Genomic DNA, 20,913 nt, shown 5'->3' on the forward strand with positions numbered 1-20,913 from the left:
AATGGGGATTTTGCAGTATCCTTCCCCTGCCATGCCCACCAAGCCACGCCCACAGAACTGGTAGTAAAAAAAACTTGGATTTCACCACTGGGTAGAAGAGAGAAAAATTACAACTCCTGGGAAGTTCTTGGCTGGTTGACTGGGAAAAAATTGGGATTTATCAACCCATTGGAAGGTTAGAAACTGTCTTCTCTGCCGGGAGATAAAATCACCATCACTTTCCACCTCTTTTAATGACCGCATAATCAGCAGTGGGTTTCACATATTCTTACCACCGGTTTGCCGTGCGCCTTCCACGCCTGTGCCCATCCTTGCTGTGCACATCCTCTGCACATGCGCCCGGTTTTCCATGCATGTGCTTTGCTCACGTGTGTGCCTTCTGTGCCTCGAAAACATAGCTAAGTAGGATGGCATTACGTCTGGGCAGGTGAGCGGGCTGATTTGCAGTCGCCGCTACCAGTTCGCCTGAACCAGTCCGAACCGGCTGAATACCACCTCTGCCCATAATCCTTTGCGGGGTGGAGTCTGGGCAACTGAATGGAGCTGAGTGTTTACTGGCCAGATGCCCTTCCTGTCTCCAATGCAGAGTTTCCCCCCCCCCCCCAGTAGATATATTCCCAGTGTGCCCAGAGAGAGAAATATCTGCCTCTACTGAGGATCGAACTCACAGCCTCCTGATTGTAAGGCGAGAGCTCCATGCTTAGATCTATTTATGAGTGTGCTAAGAACTATAAATCCCAACGTTCCGGGTGTTTCCTTAATATGTGACGCAACTTTTGAATTCTTCTTCGGTTTGCCCATGAGCATAATCTTTAAATTTTTGCTGGTCTGGAATAGATCTCTAGGAGACTAATAGTAAAGCTTGGAAGGTGCTTTTGTCTTTACCTGCTGATGAGATGCCTCATTCAAGGGGATGGTGTCACACCTGAGGAGCACCTGGTCAAAGCCAGGGTCCTTCAAGAAACTTGGCTCTGTTTCTTTCCTTCGGTCAACAAGAATTGGTCAATGGAGTAGGCCCATCCGTCATTTCCCATGGCCCCCCTCTGCTGGGTGGAAGCGCCTAGTCCTTAAATTAATCTATATATTCCGATGGCTTTCAGGAATGGATGCACGTTTACTGTGAAAATAATCTGTAAATCACACCGTTTACATTCTCAGTTCTCTCCCAGAGCCCTTATTAAGCCCTGCCATTCTTTACTAATCGTTTACAGAACTTTTACTAAGCCATGCCATTATTTACTAACTTTTTACTAAGCATTTATTAAGTCATGCCATTCTTTACTAACCCTTTACTAAACTTTTACTAAGCCATGCTATTCTTTACTAACCTGTTACTAACCTTTACTAAGCCATGCCCTTTCTTTACTAACCATTACAGAACCTTTACTAAACCATGCCATTCTTTACTAATTCTTTACTGACCCTTTACTAACCCTTTACTGAATCTTTACTAAGCCCTGCCATTATTTACTAATGGTTTACAGAACTTTTACTAAGCCATGCCATTATTTACTAACTTTTTATTAAGCATTTATTAAGTCATGCCATTCTTTACTAAGCCTTTACTGAACTTTTACTAAGCCATGCTATTCTTTACTAACCTGTTACTAACCTTTACTAAACCATGCCCTTTCTTTGCTAACCCTTTACTGAATCTTTATTGCCATGCCCTTTCTTTACTAACCATTACAGAACCTTTACTAAACCATGCCATTCTTTACTAATTCTTTACTGACCCTTTAGTAAGCCAGGCCATTATTTACTAACTCTTTACTAACCGCTTACTGAATCTTTACTAAGCCATGCCATTCTTTACTAACCCTCTACTGAACGTTTGCTAAGCCATGCCATTCTTTACTAATTCTTTACCGACCCTTTACTAAGCCATGCCATTCTTTACTAATTCTTTACCGACCCTTTACTAAGCCATGCCATTCTGGGCTGTAGAAAGCAGGCCGGCAGCCTGAGACAGGAGACATACATAAGCAAGCAAAGAGAAGAAAAGCTTACTCGAAAGCTACACAGTGGCGGTTGCGTCTCTGGGGAGGATGCAGGAAGCGCTGTGCATAAACATAAGTGTGTGTGCCCATTCATTTTCGACCACCGCGATTCCTGCAGCTGGTCTGCAACTTCCAGAAGGGGTGGTGCAATGCTCTTTAGCGGTGTTTCTCAACCTTGGTAGCTTGAAGATGGGTGGACTTTAACTCCCAGAATCCCCCAGCCAGCAGCGCTGGCTGGGGGATTCTGGGAGTTGAAGTCCACCCATCTTCAAGCTTCCAAGGTTGAGAAACACTACTCTATAGGTTGAAAAACTTTAAATTCTATGAGCACGTGGATAGGACAGTCTTTCTTCCGGTTTAGAAAAGGGATATTCATCATAAAATCAGAGATTTTATGATTTTAGGCATATTTCCCGATCTGCTATGCAGGTCGTCCTCGACTTACGACCACAATTGAGCCCAAAATTTCTCTTGCTAAACGAGGCAGTCGTTAGGTGAATTTTGCCACACGTTTCCACCTTTCTCGCCAGGGTTGTTAAGTGAAACACGCAAGTTCTTAAGTTAATAATAACATGGTTGTTATGGGAATCCGGCTTCCCTCATTGTCTTGGCTCCTCGGAAGGTCGCAAAAGGGAATCACGTAACACACCCCCGGGACACTGCAACCGTCGTTAAGTCCATGCCAGTTGCCAAGCGTCTTTCAATTCTGATCACGTGACCACAGGATGCTGCAACGGGAAGCATGCAAAAATAGTTGTAAGTCCATTTTTTTTTTCAGGGCCGGGTGTAACTTTGAACGGTCGCTAAACAAACGGTCGTAAGTTGAGGACCCCCTGTGGCTATCTAGCCTCTGATCGCTGCAAAGGATTCATCGAAGGGGTGGCTTCCCACGAAAAATTTGTCGACGGGAACTCTGCAAACTCCATTCTCACGCATCCGTCCAGTTTTACTGGAAACTGCGGTGGGAAAGGGGACGGGGGAGTATCACTCTTCCTCCTCTGTTCACCCCCTCCTCCCACCTTCTCCTTTTAATTTTAATTAATGACGCCTTTCATTCCGGTGAAACCCACGAAAATTGTAGGCACAAGGAGCTCTTTGGACGAAAAGAAGCCGGAGCGTTCCAAAAGTTTCGGCTGCTCCTTAAGCAACTCAATGAATTCTGAAGGGAAGGTTTGTTTGTAAGGGGGGATTTTTCCCCCCCCCTCCCCTTTTGCTTGCTGTGAAAAAAAGCGCACAACTGCACACTTTTTTCCCGCTGCATTCGGTGGAGAATAAGAATAGGAAAAAGAGGCAAATCCACACAAACGGCTTCTTCTTTCGTTTTTTCAAACGTCGAGAGTTGGGAAAAGTAGACCCTTTACTGTTTTTTGCACAGATGCAGCTGGTGGGTTTTTTTTTTTTAAGCAGCATCTCATATGGGGTGGCAAAAAAAGGTCGTAAAATGGGGCAAAACTCCCTTAACAACCGTCTCGCTCAACGACAGAAATGTGGGGGCTCAATTGTGGTCGTTAAACCGAGAACTGCCTGCATCTTTAAACGTTGCTGAAATTCAGGAATATTGCCCTGTTGAGGCTCGTTCCTCGAGTCTCTTTTTTGGAATAACCCAACGAGTGGTTTATCAAGAGGTAAACAAACTGCAGGAGGTTGTTTCTGGCTAGGTAGACTCATGGCTAATAATTCAGTCCTGTGTGCATGAAAGGTGATTTCCTTACTAAGGTTTTGAAGTCCAAATTTGAGAACTTTCTGGCCCTTGGTCCTCTCTGAGTTTGCTTGTTTTCTTCCGGACGTTTCATTGCCCAACTAGGTAACTTCATCAGTGCTAGAAGGGATATGGAGGAAGGAGGAGGAGGAGGAGGGGGAGGAGGAGGAGAGGGAGGGAGGGGAAGAGGGAGACTGTGGGGTCCTTGGTGCTCCCTGAGCTTGTTTTCTTCCAGACGTTTCATTGCCCAACTAGGTAACTTCATCAGTGCTAAAAGAGAGTTGGATTTGTTTTCTGTTAGTGACGGTGATGTTACCTAGTTGGGTCATGAAATGTCTGCAAGAAAACAAGCAAGCTCAGAGAGCATCAAGGACCCCATAGTCCTCCTCCTCTTCTTCTTCCTCCTCCTCCTCTGCAAACCCCAGGACCTTTCAGCACTGATCATGTTCCCAAGTTGGGTCATGAAACGTCTACAAGAAAACAAGCAAGCTCAGAGAGCATCCACGGAGCCTCATTTCAACCCTGAGCTACAAATATTCTTCTTTATTGGTACTTTCTGGTCCGTTTGTGCATCAGGAAGTTTATTTTATTTATTTCCTTGATTTCTAGACTAAGCTTTGCTCTCCATACCTGCCACAACTTGTGTTTTGGGGGTTGCTTTGGCTGGGCCCATTTTTTTTTTCCTTCCGATGGTCACGGCACGTTGCAATCACAACCCTTGGCACACTGCGCAAGAGTGAACCCAGGAGACAGCTTAAAAATGGTCCCCGCCTCGTCTCTGCCTGCAAAGATTTGTCCATCAAAAAGACGAACTATAAGAAAGCTCTTCTTTCTTTCTTTTTTTCTTTCTTTCTTTCTTTCTTTTTCTTTCTTTCTTTCTTTCTTCTCTCTCCCTTCCTCCTTTCTTTCTTGTCTCTTCCTTCCTTTCTTTTTTCTCTCCCTTCCTCTTTCCTTCTTCCTCTTTCTTTGTCTCTCCCTTCCTTCCTTCCTTCCTTCCTTCCTTCCTTCGTTTTCTTTTGTCTCTTTTTCTTTCATTTTTTCCCTTTCTTTCCTTCCTTCCTTCTTTCTTTGTCTCCTTTTTCTTTGTCTCTCCATTCTTTCTTTTTTTCCTCTTTCTCTCATTGTCTCGTTCTCTCTCTTTCTTTCTTTCACTCTCTCTCTCCCTCCCTCCTTCAAAGTCTAGGAGAGTGAGATTTTTGGGGAAAATCCTGCCTTTTGTGAGAAAAAAACACACACATTTCTTAAGACAAAACGCTTTTCCCAGCAGTGGTACAGGCAAGTCCTCCACTGACGACCACAACGGAGCCCAAAATTTACATTCTTGAGCGAGACGTTCGTTAAGTGAACTTTGTCCCATTTTATGACCTTGCTTGCCATGGTTGTTAAGTGGATCGTTGCAGCCGTTAAAGTTAGTAACATGTTTGTTAAGTGAATCCAGCTTCCCCATGGACTTATGCTTGTCCGTGGGTCGCAAAAGGGGATCACAAGACCCGGGGGGGGGGGGGGGACGGGGACGGATGACACGCTACCACCGTTGTAAATATGAGTCAGTGGTCAAAGCGTCTGAATTTTGCTCACGTGACGACAGGGAGGCTGCAACGGTCCTAAGTGTGAAAAACAGTCGCAGTGCCGTTTTAACTTCGAACGGTCACTAAGCTGTTGCAAATCGAGGACTACCTGTAGTAGCTTTGTTGGAATGCTTTTTAACTCAAAAGAGACGTCTCCCTCGCCTTTCTCAACTCATCCCCAAACCAGCCAATTTGCACCAGCAGCAAAATATGATTTAGCCGCTGTGGAATCCAGACATTCCATCACAACTTGTTGTCGGTCTGCTGGCCAGTTGTCAAGGAGGGAGGCCTTGTTATCTTCCTCCTTTCGTGGTGCCACAGAGGCTGCCACCTTCTCTCCAGTGGAGAGGTTTGGCTTCCTAAGCAGATTCTCCTCCGGAGGAAATTCGTTTCTCGAGGAGGTTTGCGCAAAAGAGACACGAGGAGAACTCGGACGAGGTCAGGCGCCTTTCGGCTGCTCTGAGCATGCGGTCGAGGAGTGGCAATTTTTTTCCTAGCACGGAGGCTGGAGAAACACAAACAACAATCTGTTGAAATGAATTTAAAAAAACAAAAACAAAACCTCACGTTATCGCAACACTTAGACGCATATACCGCTTCGCGGTGCTTTACAGCCCTCTCTAAGAGGTTTATAGAGTCAGCCTCTTGTCCCCCCTCCCCCTCCCCCAATGATCTGGATCCTCATTTTACTGATTTCGGAAGATGGGAGGTCAAGGATCGAACTGCTGGCAATGGGCAGTGAGTTAGCTTGCAATACTCCATTCTAACCATGGTGCCACCATGGCAGAATAGAATGGAAAGGGATGGGATGGGATAGGATGGGATGGGAGGGAAGGGAAGGGAAGGGAAGGGAAGAGAAGAGACGAGAAGAGAAGAGAAGAGAAGAGAAAAGAAGAGAAGAGAAGAGAAGAGAAGAGAAGAGAAGAGAAGAGAAGAGAAGAGAAGAGAAGAGAAGAGAAGAGAAGAGAAGAGAAGAGTGACGTGAATAAAATAGAATAGGGAATGGAATGAGAATGAAAATGGAATAGAATAGAAAATATGGAATGGAATGGAATGGAATGGAATGGAATGGAATGGAGTGGAGTGGAGTGGAGTGGAGTGGAGTGGAGTGGAGTGGAGTGGAGTGGAGTGGAGTGGAGTAGAGTAGAGTAGAGTAGAGTAGAGTAGAGTAGAGTAGAGTAGAGTAGAGTAGAATAGAGTAGAATAGAATAGAATAGAATAGAATAAACAGAATTGGAAGGGACCTTGGAGGTCTTCTAGTCCAACCCTCTGCTTAAGCAGGAAAGACAGACAGACAGACACACAGACAAGGATAACAATAGTACTTAGACTTATATACTACTACATAGTGCTTTTACAGCCCTCTCTAAGTGGTTTACAGAGTCAGCAAATTGCCACCGAACAATCTGGGTCGTCGTTTGACTGAAGGATGGAAGGCTGACTCAACCTTGAGCCGGTCAGGATCAAACTGCTGGCAGTGGGCAGAGTCAGCCAGCAATCCTGCATTCTAACCACGGTGCCACCACGCCCCTTTATCTACAGGTAGTCCTCACCGTACGTCCACAATGGAGCTCCAAATTTCTGTTGTTAAGCGAGGCAGTTGTTAAGTGAGTTTTGCCCCATTTTACGACCTTTCTCGTCGTAGTTGTTAAGTGAATCACTGCAGCTGTTAAATTAGTAATCACAGGATGGTTAAGTGAATTCAACTTCACTTAACAACCGGGCAACGAACCTAACAACCGCAGTGATTTGCTTAGCGACTGTGGCAAGAAAGGTCGTAAAATGGGGCAAATTTCACTGAACAAATGTCTCACTTAACAACAGAAATGTTGGGCTCTAATTGAGGTTGTATGTCGAGGACTGCCTGTACCAATTCAAAAGAATTATCAAAGAAGAATCAGCCAGAGACATCCTTTGTGTCGTTCTCTTTATAGATATGGAGCACAAAACGTATTTAAGGGATACTGTATAGAAATCTTTAATTCATTCCGTAGAAATCTTTAAATTTATTCATAGAAATCTTTTATTTCTAATTAAAACCGTCCTCTTTATTGAAGAATACCATAATTTAGGTCACCTTAATTCAAGTACAATATGTACTTCGCCATAAAGTGTATTTTATTCAGTATAAAGATTAAGCCGCTTAGTGCTTCAATTCTGATTAGCAGCTCATTTGGATTATTCCGAATTAATCGTCCACGTTGAACAGTCAGTCTTTTTACTAGGAACTGGAAAGCATGGTGGAGGTGAAAATTTGCTGCAATATTTGTGGGATTTCCTTGGTATCCATGGCGATAAAAGAACGACCTGCTGGTAAGGTCCTTTGCAATCTAAAGATCAGAAGAAGAGAAAAATAAAATTTACGGCTGTGGATTTTCCTCGCTTTTAATCCAACGAAGAATTTTTTCGCTAAAAATGAATCGCTCAAGAAACACCTCCACCCTGGAGAAGATGGATTGACTATATACAAAAAAAGGATCCGAACAAGAAAATTCATATAGCTTATGAATGAAATATTTTTAAGTAGTTTATGTTTATAGCTTTTTGAGTTATAAGGAGTTAAAGATTTAGGGAGAATATGAATGCAATAATTTGTTAGCATATTTTAGCTTTATGTTTGTGAATGCTATACCCTGTGCCTGTTCTGGGAAGCCTGGGGAGGGGGAGTGGGGGGGAAGGAGGGGAAGGGGGGGCTGGAGGGAGGGGGGTGAGGGGGAAAGGGTGGGGGGGAGAAAATGTTTGTACTTCCTATAAAACTTTTCAATAAAAAAAAAAGAAAAAAAAAAGAAATACCTCCACCCCCCGAAAAACACTTTCCTTAAAAATATATAAAATAAAACTTTTGAAATCATGAAGAGGCCAAAAGTTTCAGTTGAGAAGAAGCCTTGGGTGGGGTGGGGGGGGGAGGAATAATTTCTAGAGATTTGTGTTCCTATCGCCAAGTCGTGAGTAGCACCGAGACCACAAGTCCCAACATTTGTCTTTAATGCAAGCGCGTCTGTTAAGAAATGGAGCGTGTTATGTTTTGTGCGATGAGGTTAGAACCGAAGGATGAGAAATGATCTTAAGACCTTTATGCTGGTTTGCAAAATGACATGTGAATCAGCCGTTCTCGGGCGTGGGGGCGGTTTTGAGGTAGAGAATATGTTCAAATTATTTGAGGGGGACTTAATTTACTCTAACTGCTCCTGAGCTGAGCAGACTTTCGTGGGTTCACAAATTTGAGCTTGGCTCCGGATAGTTCATCATTATTTGAAACTGAACTTGACTTTTCCTTACATCATCTGAATTTTCTTATGATTCATGGCTCAAAAGAAGCGGTTTTGTCTTCGAAGCCAGTGCTGCAAAAATTGCTGTGATCATCATCCTTTTGGTAAGGCAGCATGCGTAAATGCTTCTCTTGTCCTGCTTAGAATCAGGACAGGAGGGACCTTGGAGGTCCTCTAGACCAACCCCCTGCTCAAAGGAGGAGACTTGATACCATCCCAGACATCCCAAACGGTCCTTATCAAAGTTAAACAAAGTCCGGCAAAGGTTGGCAACCAGCCCAGAAAACAAGATACGATAAGACACTCACTCTCCAAAATGCTCTGTAATAATTACACGTTGTTTCCAGCAAGAAATTACTAACTGTGTGGGACTTAAATAGGCTAAGGGAGTGGCCAATTATCCTCAAACCTTACTCTCAAGGAGACCTCCTCCTCCTGAGTAGCCACTCCTGCCTTTTGGCAGCCCTGTGTGCTCGAGCATGGATGGAGAGGCTCCTCCACTTTGCTCTCTCCACTGGAAGGAGCCTCTGGAGGTTCTGAAGGCCCAGGCTGAGTCTCTGCCTCTGGCACCACATCCTCTTCAGCCTCCTTGCTGTCCGACACGAGTGCCGGATGCGCAGGCTGCTGGCGCGACCCCACACCAGCCTCCTTGTCGTTGGGATCAGCCACACTCCGCGCAAGCCGCTGGTAGGCCACAACAGATGGAGAGAACCCATAACTCCAGCAGGCAAGTTGTTTCACTGGTTAATTGTTCTCACGGTCAGGAAATTTATTCTCTGTTCCAGCTTGGATCTTCCTTTCATGACTTTTTTCAGCACCTTTGGGACAACCATGACCATGAGATTGAGAATCTCCATAAGTACTACCAATCCATCAGAGTAGAGTTGGAAGGGAGATCTTCTAGTCCAACCTTTTACCATTCCAGACCAGTGACTGTCTAGACTAGTGATGGCTAGTCTTTTTGCCATCGTGTGCCAAAAGCAAGGGTCGCGTGGGGTGTGTGTGTGTGTCGCGTGTGCCCACACCCATAATTCCATGCGCTCTGCCCCCTGTGCATGTGCACGCGACCCCCTCCCCTGCGCTTCCTTGCGCTTTTGGCACATGATGGCACGGTGGGCCCAGCAGGACCGTTTTTTGCTCTCCCCAGGCTCCAGAGCCTTTCTAGGAGCCTGGGGAGGGTGAAAACAGCCTTCCCCACCTCCACAGGCCCTCCGGGGCAGGAAACAGCCTATTTACCTACTTCCAGTGGTCCCAGAAGGCCCAAAAATCAGCTGGCCAACGCACACATGTGTGCCGGTGCTGAGCTCGCGTGCCCACCAATATGGCTCCATAGGTTCGCCATGGTGCCATAGGTTCGCCATCACGGGTCTAGATTACTCTTAAAAACATCCAGTGGTGCAGCACCCACAACTTCTGATGGCAAGCCATTCCATTGGTTAATTGTCCTCACTGTTAGGAAGTTTCCCCTTAATTCCAGATTACTTCTACTTTCCATCCATTGTTTCTTATCTTCTGTTGCTTTGGAGAATAAATGACCTCCTCTTCTTTGTTGTTGTTGTAGTTGTGAAGTTGTGTCTGACCCATCGCGACCCCATGGACAACGTTCCTCCAGGCTTTCCTGTCCTCTACCATCCTCTGGAGCTCATGATCTGAGGCACAGTGAACTCCTGGTCTTGTTTTTACTGACTGTATAGAGCTTCTCCATCTTTGGCTGCAGAGCACATAGTCAATCGGATTTCTGTGTTGACCGTCTGGTGATGTCCATGTGTAGAGTCGTCTCTTGGGTGGTTGGAAAAGAGTGTTTGCTATGACCATGGTATTCTCTTGACAGAATTCTATCAGCCTGTGCCCTGCTTCATTTTGTACTCCGAGGCCAAACTTGCCTGTTATTCCGGTTATCTTTTGGCTTCCTACTTTAGCATTCCAATCCCCCCTGATGATAAGGACATCGTTTTTTGGTGTTAATTCTATAAGATGCTGTAGGGCTTCATAGAACCGGTCGATTTCATCCTCTTCAGCACCAGTGGTTGGGCCACAGACGTGGACTACGGTGGTATTGAATGGTTTGCCTTGGATTCGAACGGAGATCATTCTGTCATTTTGGGGATTGTATCCCAGTTATTGCTTTTCCTACTCTTTTATTGACTATGAAGGCTACTTCTTTGTAGCAGCCCCTCAAATACGGGAAGCCTGATACCATGTCCCCCTTAGTCCTTCTTTTCTCTAGACTGGCCATACCCAAATCTTGTAACTGCTCTTCATATATCTTAGTCATTTTAATCCTCTTAGTTACTGGAAGGCTGTTATCATGTCACCTCTTATCCTTCTCTTCATTAGGCCAGACACACCTAGTTCCTGTTGTCGTCCGCCAGCAGCCTGCGGAGCTGGAAGCGGAATCGGGCAGCGATGAGGCTGAGGAAGAACATGGGCCAGTCCTGGAGGCTGGGGAAGGCTCGGATAAGGGCTCTGCGTCGGAGGCAGAGATGGGGCGAGGGCCATCTGGGAGTGATGTGCGGACTTCGGAGCCTCCAGAGGCCGACAGCAGAGAGACAGAAGAACAGGAGGAGCCTGTTCCTAGTGCACGTATGAGAAGAGCTGCCAGAAGGAAGGAGCAGCTAAAGCAAAGAGGACGACTCAGGAGTAAGGCCAAGAGATGATTGGCCCCTCCCATAAGGCTTAAAAGACCAGCAATGGCTCTTGGCCTCTTTGCCGGAAAACAACCGTTGAGAGATTTGCTTTGTGTTTAGATGTATTTCTTTCTTGTCAGCATCTTCTGTTCCTGAACTGTTGCCAAGAAAAGCCTTTGGCAGTTTGCCTAATTATCCCAAGGTCAGAGATAAACTAAAGACTGGTGTTTTGAGGACTTTGCTTTCATTTCATTTAGAATACGCTGAGAATGAGTTAATTCTCAGCTGTTTTAATTAAATCTGTTTGTTTTTTGGAACTGTTTTGCATTTAATATCAACTACATGGGCCTAGGTCACAACAGTTCCTAGTTCCATACTTACCACCTGGGAGAAGAACAAGATTACCCCACCCATCCTATTCTACAAAGGTACTGGCTCTCAGGAATGGGATCTTGTGAAGATTTGCGTAAAAATCCCACCGTGGCTGGCTCTTTCGGTTCCTCCTGAGCTTCGGGGTCTCCCGCTTACCTGTCGGCTTGATCCCCCAAGGACCCAATGAATATGGCGAAAGCGTTGACTTTGGGGTCGATCGTCAAGGCCCGTGCAAATCTTTCGGGCGGGATGCCGTACCGCTCCAGGTTGGCGTCGCTCAAGACGATGACGAAATATTCGTCGGCGTCGTCTTTGGCGATCTCCCGAACGGCGTGCTCGGTTCCTTCCAGGGTGTGGTCTCCACTCATGCAGAACTGAGCGTGGGCGTGCATAACCTGGTGAGACGTAAATGAGGTGATAAGAAATCCTGCGTTATATAAACGAGAGGCATAGAGTCAAGATCACGTGAAGTTTCACTACCGCGTGATAAAACCGTAGTAAGGCCACAGCTGGAATACGGCAACCGAGTTTGGTCCCCGTACTGCAAAAAAGATTGTTGAGACTTTGGAAAAAGTGCAGAGAAGAGCAACTAAGACGATCAAAGGCCTGGAGACTAAGACATATGAAAAACGGCTGCAGGATTTGGGTTTGGCTAGTCTAGAGAAAAGAAGAATAAGGGGTGACATGATAGCTGTATTAAAATATTGGAGGGGCTGCCCCAAAGAAGAGGGGGTCAAATTATTCTCCAAAGCAGCGGAAGGCAGGACAAGGAACAATGGTTGGAAACTCATCAAGGAGAGAAGCAACCTGGAATGAAGGAGAAACTTCCTAACAGCGATGACAATTAACCAGTGGAACAGCTGGCCACCAGAAGTTGTGGGTGCTCCATCACTGGAGGTTTTTAAGAAGAGTCTGTCACTTGTCAAATGGTAGAGGGTCTCCTGATAAAGCAGGGGGCTGGACTAGAAGACCTCCAAGGTCCCTTTCAACTCTGTTATTCTATTCTATTCTATTCTATTCTATTCTATTCTATTCTATTCTATTCTATTCTATTCTATTCTATTCTATTCTATTCTACGTGCCAAGGAATACCCTGTGTGATCTGACGCCCTTCAAACCCAAGCCCGTGACTGATGCTCAAGGCAGGTAGTCCTCAACTTACAACCGTTCATTTAGTGACCGTCTGAAGTTACATCAGCTGTGAAAAAAATGGACTTACGACTATTTTGCATGCTTACCGTTGCAGCATCCCTGGGGTCGTGTAATTCAAAATTCAGCCGACTGACTCGCATTTATGACGGTTGCCGTATCCCGGGGTCACGTGATCCCCTTTTGCGACCTTCCAAGCAAAGCCAATGGGGGAAGCCGGATCGACTCAACATCCGGGTGTTACTAACTTTAACAACTGCGTGGATTCGCTTAACAACTGTGGCAACAGAAGGTCGTAAAGTGGATCAATACTCACTTAACCCATTTGTCACTTAGCAACGTAAATTTTGGGCTCAGTTGCGGTCGTGAGACGAGGACTACCCGTCCCCAGCAGAGATAAAATTGCCCCCGCTTTAGCGATCGTTACCCGAACAGCGTGACGATCTGCTCAGGGTATTAAGGCGTTAATATTTATTTATGAAGTGAAGGCGCTTAATCCAAGTATTAAGGTGACATTATCTGCTCAAGGCTGCTCTCGAGGGAATTAGGTCAAGGTAAGGAGCGGAGAAGGAAAGCAGGACCGACAGCCTGATGGGGATGGAGCTATTTTGGTCTCCATGGAAAAAAAAAGAAAAACCGCTCGGTTAATCGATTTCGCAGGTAAGAACAACACAATCTTATCCCCAAGGGGCTTTTCATGAAAAAGGCAACGGGACTTTTTTCCTCTCCTTTGAAAACGTTTCTCATCCAAGAAGCTTCTTCAGTACTACCTCAGCTCCTTGGAGGGGAAGCGAAGGAAAAATCAAGAGTTGTCTTTTGAAAAAACAGAACAGAACGGAACGGAACAGAATAGAATAGAATAAGAAATAATGGAACGGAACAATATAATAGAATTAGAAAGAATGGAATGGAATGGAATGGAATGGAATGGAATGGAATGGAATGGAATGGAATAGAATAGAATAGAATAGAATAGAATAGAATAGAATAGAATAGAATAGAATAGAATAGCTGAGTTGGAAGGGACCTTGGAGGTCTTCTAGTCCAACCCCCTGCCCAGGCAGAAGCCCTACAACCACTTCAGACAACTGGTTATCCAATATCTTTTTAAAAACTTCCAGTGTTGGAGCATTTACAGCTTCTGCAGGAAAGTTGTTCCACTGGTTAATTGTCCTCACTGTCATGAAATTTCTCCTTAGTTCTAAGTTGCTTCTCTCCTTGATGAGTTTCCACCTGTTGCTTCTTGTCCTACCCTCAGGTGCTGTGGAGAATAGCTTGACTCCCTCTTCTTTGTGGCAGCCCCCGAGATATTGGAAGACTGCTATCATGTCTCCCCTAGTCCTTCTTTTCATTAAACTTAGCCATACCCAGTTCCTGCAACTGTTCTTCTCTCTCCTGGAACAGGAACAATTGGAAATCTGTTGCGCTAAACTTAAAAAAGCATTTCGCGAAATTAAAAACGTTACCTTTAGAATCTCTAGCCGTTGCTGATTGTTCTTTGGCACTTTGTCGTTGGGTACCAGGGCAATGTTGAATCCGTCTCCTGAGTGGCCGAGGATGTTGTACTGCATTGGAAAAAAGATTTGAGCAAAAAGATACAGGAGCGACATCTTCAAGCCAAGAAATCCGTCGTCATATTGAAACGATCCAAGGTTACACTTTTACAGCCTAGTTTTCCCTCTCTACCTCACCGCCACCGTTGATTCTTCTGATGGAAAATTTCGTTGCTAACATGACAAATCACATACAGGTAAATCCTTGACTTACAACCGTTCCATTTAGTGACCAAGGTTACGACGGTACTGGAAAAAAAAGGTGACTTAAGACCATTTACAACCATAGCTTCATTCCCCCCCCTCCCCGGGTCACGTGATCAAAATTCAGAGGCTTAGCAATTGATTCATACTTATGACGGTTGCAGAGTCTGTGTGTGTGTGTGTGTGTGCGTGTGTGTGTGACGCGATCCCCCTTTTGCGACCGTCTGAACAAGCGAAGTCAGCGGGGAAGCCAGATTCACTTAACGACCGGGTTGCTTATTTAACGACTGCGGTGATTCGCTTCACAAATGTGGCAAGAAAAGTCGTAAAGTGAGACAAAACCCGGTGAAGCACGGTCTCGCTTAGCAACAGAAGTTTTGGGCTCGATTGCGGTCGTAAGTCAAGGACTATCTGCATTCAGATTTAAAACCTAAAACACTCGTCTGCTTGTCAAAGATCTAATCCATTTTGAGACCTGAGTTGTGAGAGCAATTTATGCACCCACGACTGGGGTCGAATCTGGGTTCCCTCTTGAGAGTCACCTTAAATTTCTGCTCGTAATTCTCAAAGGCTTCCATCACCATGCAAACGGCTTCCATGGATCGCTCCAGCCGTCGGTCGACACCGTTGAAGCGGTACATGCTGCCGGAGACATCCACCACCAGGGAGAGGCGCTTGCATTTCTGCTGTGGACTTCCGAGCTTTAGAGGAATAGAGGAAATAGATGACAATTTTTTTTAAAAAAAATGACATGTCCACCAGTGCCAAGGTCCACAGGTCCAGAAGCAGGGGTGAAATGCTCCCGGTTCAGACCGGATCACCCGATCCGGTAGCAATGGAGGCAGGAGAACCGGTAGCAAAAACCCCTGCCCCTCCCCACATGCCCAGCTGAGCTGCACGATCATCAGAGGCTTTTTTTTCCTTTTAAAAGCCTCTGACGATCCAAGCTGAGTTGCCTGATCGGCAGAGGCTTTTCAATAAGGCAAATAAGCTTGGATTGTCAGAGGCATTTAAAAGGAAAAAAAAGCCTCTGATGATCAGGCAACTCAGCTGGGATTGTCAGAGCCTTTTGAAAGCATTTTTTTACAACCTCTTCGCCGAAGAGGTTGTAGAAAAAATGGTTTTAAAAGTTAAAAATAAAAATGGCCACGCCCACCCAGTCACATTACCCCCCCCCCGACCAAGCCATGCCCACAGAACAGGTCGTAACAAATTTTAGATTTCACCACTGTCCAGAAGCGATATCTATGGACCCATCTGATTGGAGCGGTGTTTCTCCACTTAGGACGTGCGGACTTCAAGTCCCAGAATTCCCCAGCCAAGACCCAAATGTTTAGAAGCAACAGCTATGGAACCATCTGATATAGCCATGATGGCGAAACTGTGGCACGCGTGCCAGAGGTGGCACTTAGCATCCTTTCTGATGGCACGCGAGCCATCGCCCTAGTTCAGCTGTGCCATGCATGTGTGCGCGCCTCCAGCCAGCCAGCTCATCTTTGGGTCTCTGCTGTGCATGCACAGGGGGCGGGGCACTACGAGGGGTGTGCGCATGCATGCACAGGGGGCAGGATGCATGTGAGGGTGCATGGGGAGCTGCATGTGCATGGGACGTGCGGGGGTTCATACACATGTATGGGGGACGGGGCGCAAGGAAGGGGCCATGCACAGGACCACACGTGCATGCGCAGGGGGAGGGGCACATGCCCGGGGCCCTTGCACGCCTTGCATTTTGGGGGATTGGGCACACGCGTGTGCATTCGTACACGCACACATGTGGTTTGGACATTTGGTTTGGAAAAGGTTAGCCATCACTGTGATATAGAATGATGTTTCCCAATTTATGACGTGTGGACTTCAACTCCCAGAATTCCCCATCCAGAGTGGGCTGAAGTTGAAGTCCACATGTCTTAAAAGCAGCCAACGCAGCATTAAAAACCCCAAACCCATCACATACATCACCAACCCTGATTAGACCTGCCCCAAACCTCAGATGCACACCAGGAGGGACAGAAATGCAATCCATGTTGTGTGACCCGTGTCGCTAAGAAACCCTGAAAACAAACTATGATAGACGTCGTGATTTATGCCATGATTTCTGCCAACCTAGCAGTTCGAAAGCACGTAAAAAGAAATGCAAGTAGAAAAAATAGGGACCCCCTTTGGTGGGAAGGTAACAGCGTTCCGTGAGCCTTTGGCGTTGAGTCATGCTGGCCACATGACCACGGAGAAGTCTTCGGACAGTGCTGGCTCTTTGGCTTTGAAACGGAGGTGAGCACTGCCCCGTAGAGTCCGGAACAAGTAGCACACATGTGCAAGGGGAACCTTTACCTTCACCTATGTCAGTTTATCATCTCGGCCTACTGGAGCTTAGCTGGGGAAATTTCCAGAAGCTATTCATGATTGTGGCTGGAGAGGCCATCAGCATTTGCAACACAAGTGTGGGCCCAGGGGAGGCTTGGGAAGAGGTTAATTTTCCCGGTGATGTGACTTTCTTCAGTGAAATGACACACAAAACCTAGAAAAATAATTGGCCGACAAGCTCGTTTGTAACATTTAACTTACCTGTGGATCAAGTTCTCCGCGTCGCTTGTAGATGGATTTTTCTCCGGTCAGACTATCAATGATCTTGGCATCGTCCAGTTCTCCAACTGCTTGATGTCTTAACCACTGCCTTTCCTTCCCTTTGGCCTACGGAGGAATAAAATACCATAGCCACCTTTAAGCCTACATACTATTTGTTTTAATGGTGTACTTTCACTGAACAGGCGAAAGGAATTTCTCTTCCAACTTCTACAATCAGCCTTGGCACGAGTTCTCGAAACTAAAGCGTGAATGGACAGGTCTGTCCATCAAAGGAAGAGCAATATTTGTCTACGTTGATAAAACACAGTCTATTTCAGTCTCCAGATCTTGCCTGGGAAGCGGACCGTGAAATGCTAGAATTTAATCAAAGACTTGTTTTTGACAACCGGTGTTAATTCCAGCACGCTGACGAACGGGGTTTGCCGAATCAATAAATCCCATTTGAACAAACAAAAACCTGAGCTAAGCAAATTCACGAGGAGTGACGTGTATGGAACGGGAGCATGGAACAATCCATGTAACGTGCACAGGTTCTGAGCCTTCAAAACCCCGGTGATTTGCGGCTGATAGACAGACGAAGGGAAGCAAATAATTATTAGGAGGTAAAGGCATTTCAGGTTCACCCAAAGTACACTGAATTGCCCTCCGTTATGATCATGGAGAAAAAGAAATGGGATTTACTATTTAGTCTTTCAAATTCTGTGTTTGTATGTGTGTGTATCTATATATCTCATTATATATATATATCTAAATCTCTGTCTGTCTCATCTATCATATCTATCATATCTATCTATCTATCTATCTATCTATCTATCTATCTATCTATCTATCATCTATCTATCTATCTATCTATCTATCTATCTATCTATCTATCTACCTACCTACCTACCTACCTACCTACCTACCTACCTACCTATCTATCATCTAAATCTATCAATCTATCAATGTCTCAATCTATCTGTCTATCATCTATAACTGTCTATCTACCCTGTTTCCCCGAAAATAAGAATCCCCTGATAATTAATAATTTTAAACTATTTTAATTGATGTTGTCTTGTGTTTTTAATAGGCTGTACACCGCCCTGAGTCCTTCGGGAGAAGGGCGGTATAGAAATAAAATTATTTATTTATTTATTTATTTATTTTTATAATAAACCCAATCGGGCTTTTGAGCGCATGCGCTAAAATAAGCCTCCCCTCCGAAAATAAGCCCTCCCTGAAACTATTTAAACACAGAGCAGGAAATCAGGTAAGACGGCAAGAGGAGCCCCATCTTGCTCCATGTGCCCCAAAATAATAAGACCTCCCTGAAAATAAGCCCAAGCGCTTATTTTGGGGTTCAAAAAAATATAAGACAGGGTCTTACTTTTGGGGAAACAAGGTATATATCTTGTTCTATCTATCTATCTATCTATCTATCTATCTATCTATCTATCTATCTATCTATCATCTCTCTCTCTCTCTCTCTCATCTTTCTATCTATCATCTCTCTCTTTCTCTCTCTCTTCTCTCTTTCTCAATCATCTATCCATTCTATCTCTCTCTCTCTATCCATCCACCCCACCTCTCTATCCATATTACATTTTGCCATCTATCAAATCAGCTCTGCAATTAAATAGTAAACTTTTGGAATTACATTTGCAGCAAGCATTGGTGTTGAAAACCAAAACGAAAGGAATACTCCCTGGGAAGTACACTTTTTTCCAGGTGCTACTAAGGTGATGGATGAAGTTCTCTTCACAAGGAACCCAAAACCCCAGTGAGCTTCTGCTTCAGGGATATCCACAGAAGGTTTTGCACATTAAAAAGGATGCAGTCCCCATTTTGAGTTTTTTTAACCCTCTCCCATGGACCTCCCCTTCTATTTACTTGTGGGACTACGTTGGTTAGTCACTAAGTCATGTCCGACTCTTCCTGATCCCCATGGACTACAGCAGTTCAGGCCCTCCTGTGCTTTACTAACTCCTGGAGTTTGCACAAATTCACATTCACTATGTTGATGACTCTATCTAACCATCTCATCCTCTGTCGTCCCCTTCTCCTTTGGCCTTCCATCTTTCTCAACTTCAGGGTCTTCTCCAAGGAGTCCTCTCTTCTCGTTTGGTGGCCAGGATTCCTGTCCTCCATTGTCTCCCAGACTTTGCCCATTGTGTTGAGGACACTATCTAACCATCTCATCCTCTGCCGTCCCCTTCTCCTTAGGCTTTCCATCTGTCTCAACTTCAGGGTCTTCTCTAAGGAGACCTCTCTTCTTGTTTGGTGGCCAGTGGAGGACAGGATTCCCTGTCCTCCATTGTCTCCTGGAGTTTGCCCATTGCGTTGATGACCCTATCTAACCATCTCATCCTCTGCCGTCCCCTTCTCCTTTGGCCTTCCATCTTTCTCAACTTCAGAGTCTTCTCCAAGGAGTCCTCTCTTCTCGTTTGGTGGCCAGGATTCCTGTCCTCCATTGTCTCCCAGACTTTGTCCTAACCAGGCCTCAGCTCTGCCCCTCACGACAGGGATGGAACAATACACCCACACCCACACCCATCCACAAACACACACACACACACACACACACACACACACACACACACACACACACAGATCACAATGAGTGCATCGGAAAGCCAGTAGGACATGCCTTCCACGTTTCGTTCTGCTCTTTGGTTTTCTTTGAAGACCTAAGTTGAAACCTGGGAACTTCTGCAAGACGCAGCAACACAGCAGATACAACACGGTCTCAGCCACGGTTGGATAGGAAAGAGGTAGGGATCCCGACCTCTCCTTCCCCCAGGCCAGACATCAAATAAACAATGGTTTAGGTCAAAAGCTAGCCTCTTCATTGTCTTTGCGTTATGGGCAGCAGGGAATGGTCTTGTCGCACACTTCCTAGGAAGACAATGCAAGCCCAGGAAGCCACTTTCCCCTTGAACTCTAAACAGCCCTTTGTTAGTCGGGAGGAAGGACGGATGTACGTCCTTTGCTGATAATGCTGCGAAGGTTTGTGATGGACTCACAACGGACGAGCTCCGGATGTAGCAGGCTCGGCCTGGCAACAGTCAAGTTTAATGAAGTGTCCAGTTTAAGGGCTGTCTAGTTTAAGGGAGAGGAGGGCTAAGACAGCAGTCTTCCAATATTTGAGGGGCTGCCTCCAAGAAGAGGGGAGGGGGTCCACTGTGCAGGTGAGAGGAAGAAGTTTGAATATTAAGGACTCCCGAGTGTTTTGCTCAGAGAGTAAAACAGAGCAGGTAACAAGTTCCTGGAACTGAGAAGAGAAGTCAGAGAAGGGAATATTGATCCTTATCGTGGGTGGAGGACTGGAGGCAAAAAACAGATTGCCTCCAGTTGCAGGAACTGGGTATGTCTAGTTTAATGAAGAGAAGGATTAGGGGGGACATGATAGCAGCCTTCCAATATCTGAGGGGCTGCCCCAAAGAAGAGGGAGTCAAGCTGTTCTCCAAAGCACCTGAAGGCAGGACAAGAAGCAATGGATGGAGACTAATCAAGGAGAGAAGCAACCTAGAACTAAGGACAGATTTCCTGACAGTTAGAACAATTAATCAGTTGCCTCCAGAAGTTGTGATGCTCCAACACTGGAAGTTTTAAAGAAGATGTTAGATAACCATTTGTCTGAAGCGGTGTAGGGTTTCCTGCCTGAGCAGGGGGTTGGACTAGAAGACCTCCAAGGTCCCTTCCAACTCAGTTACACTTACAACCATAATTGAGGACCCAAAATATATGTTTGTAAGTGTTAAGTGACTTTTGTCTCATTCTACGACTTTTCTTGTCTCCTCCTCCTCCCTTCTATAACTGATGATGTTCCCTAGTTGGGTAATAAAACGTCTGCAAAAAAAAAAAAAAGCAAGCTCAGAGAGCATCAAGGACTGCCACCATCACTTCCTCC

The 20,913-nt window shown here is 45.5% G+C and overlaps 1 protein-coding gene across 2 annotated transcripts in view; it reads right to left on the reverse strand.

Moving 5' to 3' along the window:
• Positions 1-7,180: 7,180 nt before the first annotated feature.
• Positions 7,181-20,913, reverse strand: part of VWA8 (von Willebrand factor A domain containing 8) — a 115,843-nt gene continuing 102,110 nt past the window's right edge. For both annotated transcript variants that reach the window (XM_060686507.2, XM_087895582.1), the window contains exons 41-45: positions 17,004-17,129; positions 14,984-15,142; positions 14,151-14,249; positions 11,692-11,930; positions 7,181-7,597 (exon numbers count right to left, since the gene is read on the reverse strand). In XM_060686507.2, the coding sequence (XP_060542490.2) occupies positions 7,489-7,597; positions 11,692-11,930; positions 14,151-14,249; positions 14,984-15,142; positions 17,004-17,129 (732 nt within the window). In that variant the 3' untranslated portion in view covers positions 7,181-7,488. The remainder of the gene's footprint in view (positions 7,598-11,691; positions 11,931-14,150; positions 14,250-14,983; positions 15,143-17,003; positions 17,130-20,913) is intronic.

Source organism: Pantherophis guttatus, chromosome 5 (genome assembly GCF_059756535.1).
Source record: "Pantherophis guttatus breed Tessera chromosome 5, ASM5975653v1, whole genome shotgun sequence".
Taxonomy (NCBI): domain Eukaryota; kingdom Metazoa; phylum Chordata; class Lepidosauria; order Squamata; family Colubridae; genus Pantherophis; species Pantherophis guttatus.